Source organism: Trachymyrmex septentrionalis, unplaced genomic scaffold (assembly GCF_001594115.1).
Source record: "Trachymyrmex septentrionalis isolate Tsep2-gDNA-1 unplaced genomic scaffold, Tsep1.0 scaffold29, whole genome shotgun sequence".
NCBI lineage: Eukaryota > Metazoa > Arthropoda > Insecta > Hymenoptera > Formicidae > Trachymyrmex > Trachymyrmex septentrionalis.
In genome coordinates this window covers 2,475,131-2,476,841 of record NW_017305451.1, presented here as the reverse complement: position 1 = coordinate 2,476,841, position 1,711 = coordinate 2,475,131, and the positions used below count along the sequence as shown (strand labels likewise).

Here is a 1,711-nt window from a genome sequence, read left to right as displayed (position 1 = left end):
TATATATATATATAAAGGTAATATTAATTATTCTATTATGAAACAATCGATTAAACTTAATTTAACATAAGTAATAATTTTTACTCACTGTAATTTATTATCTTCAGGCACTTTTAAAATTCCACCATTATAGATATCCTGTACACATTGTAATATTGCCATGTAATAATCTTCTTGAACACTAGCATTAATCTCTTCTAATTTAGCATGGATTAAGCTATACAAGAAATAAGAAAAAATACAATTATATTGCTTAATACATTTTTTAAAAAGATAATTGCCTATTTACTTACTTTCTTTTACACATATGTAACTCAAGCATCCTTTCATCCATCTGTTTATCCCTACTATCATTTATTAGAGATCCGTAATCTGAATCCTCTTCTTGCTCTTCTTTGTTAGTATTAGTTCCAAATTCCTTCTTTATATGAATACCTAGATAATGATTGTAGAGTTCTATTTGTTTACTAAACAAGTGGATAGGCATTTGTGACCATAACACCGCGCTGCCTCGCTGAAAAAGAAAATAATAAATAAATCATATAACTCATAAAATTAGTTACAAAGTTTAAGATAATTACATTCTTAGCAGCATTGGCATACACATTTAAAAGACTCTCGATATCTTTTGAAAACTGACAAGTATCTTTATCAAATTTTTTCAAAATGACACTGCAATCGTCATATGCCTTTTCTGTTTCGATCTGCTCTTTATTGAGCATAGTTTCTGCTTCTTCAATATCATCATCTAGCTTATTCTTGACTTCCCTACAACAAAATTTCTCTAAATTATTTAACTATTACATAAATACTTTGAAGGAAAGAAAACATAACTTCATAAAAGTTCTTACTTCAAAGTTTTTATACTATGTCTCAACGACTGAAGATACTTTTCATCTTCTCTGCAGCTTTCCTTCAACACTTCGTATTCTACAAATAGATCCTCTCGACATGTATCATCTATGTCGATAAGTTTCAACAAGTTCGGGCAATCTCTGGTGGCTTCCTCCAATGCGGCGTCCAATGCTTCACCTTCCAACATTTCGCCAGCATCTTTCAGTGTATTTTTTCTGTAAAAGAAGAAAAAAATTATCAGAAGTCTAGTCCAGTTATATCAATCAACTGTGGTTTGTAAAAGAGGTGTCATACAATTTTATCTCCTCGTTGGAGAGAATATTGGCACTGCTCACGTTCTTGCAGAACCATTCCAGAAAAGGCTGCGTACTCGGATCGTCGCATACTTTGCTCAAGATCTCAGGTGTGATCCCCGATGATAGATCTGGACGTAATCCATGAAGCTTGTTGTAAAGCAATTTACTGGTGACACTCATCTTCCTTTATATCGAGCTTTCTCTTCTCTCGATACGCCGTTTCAATTTCCACAAAAATTTCCAGTCATATCTCACATCACACAGTGATCAAACGTTTCATCGCAGGCTATTTCAACTTTCAACAATATTGTCCTTGATTTAATACAATTTGACGTCCGTTTGAATTTTGTATCAGAGATGTGACCGGTGGCACATCTTTTTTTTAATAAATCGAAGTTGTAAAACATGATTTGCGCCATCTTTTTAAATTTTTTGTAATTAACGTCGATAAATATTAAAGATCGATAAAATCATCTAATATCGACCATCGATAAAATTATGAGTCATTTTATCGCTCTTATATTATTGTAGAAAAATTTGACATTTAAAAAATGTCATTA

At 31.7% G+C, this 1,711-nt stretch overlaps 1 protein-coding gene across 1 annotated transcript in view; it reads right to left on the bottom strand.

Annotated features, from left to right (window-relative positions):
* Positions 1-1,520, bottom strand: part of LOC108749334 (HAUS augmin-like complex subunit 3) — a 3,544-nt gene extending 2,024 nt beyond the window's left edge. Inside the window, exons 1-5 of the mRNA XM_018487947.1 lie at positions 1,150-1,520; positions 852-1,070; positions 582-768; positions 294-514; positions 89-217 (exon numbers count right to left, since the gene is read on the bottom strand). Coding sequence (XP_018343449.1) covers positions 89-217; positions 294-514; positions 582-768; positions 852-1,070; positions 1,150-1,331 — 938 coding nt within the window. The 5' untranslated portion in view covers positions 1,332-1,520. The remainder of the gene's footprint in view (positions 1-88; positions 218-293; positions 515-581; positions 769-851; positions 1,071-1,149) is intronic.
* Positions 1,521-1,711: the final 191 nt, after the last annotated feature.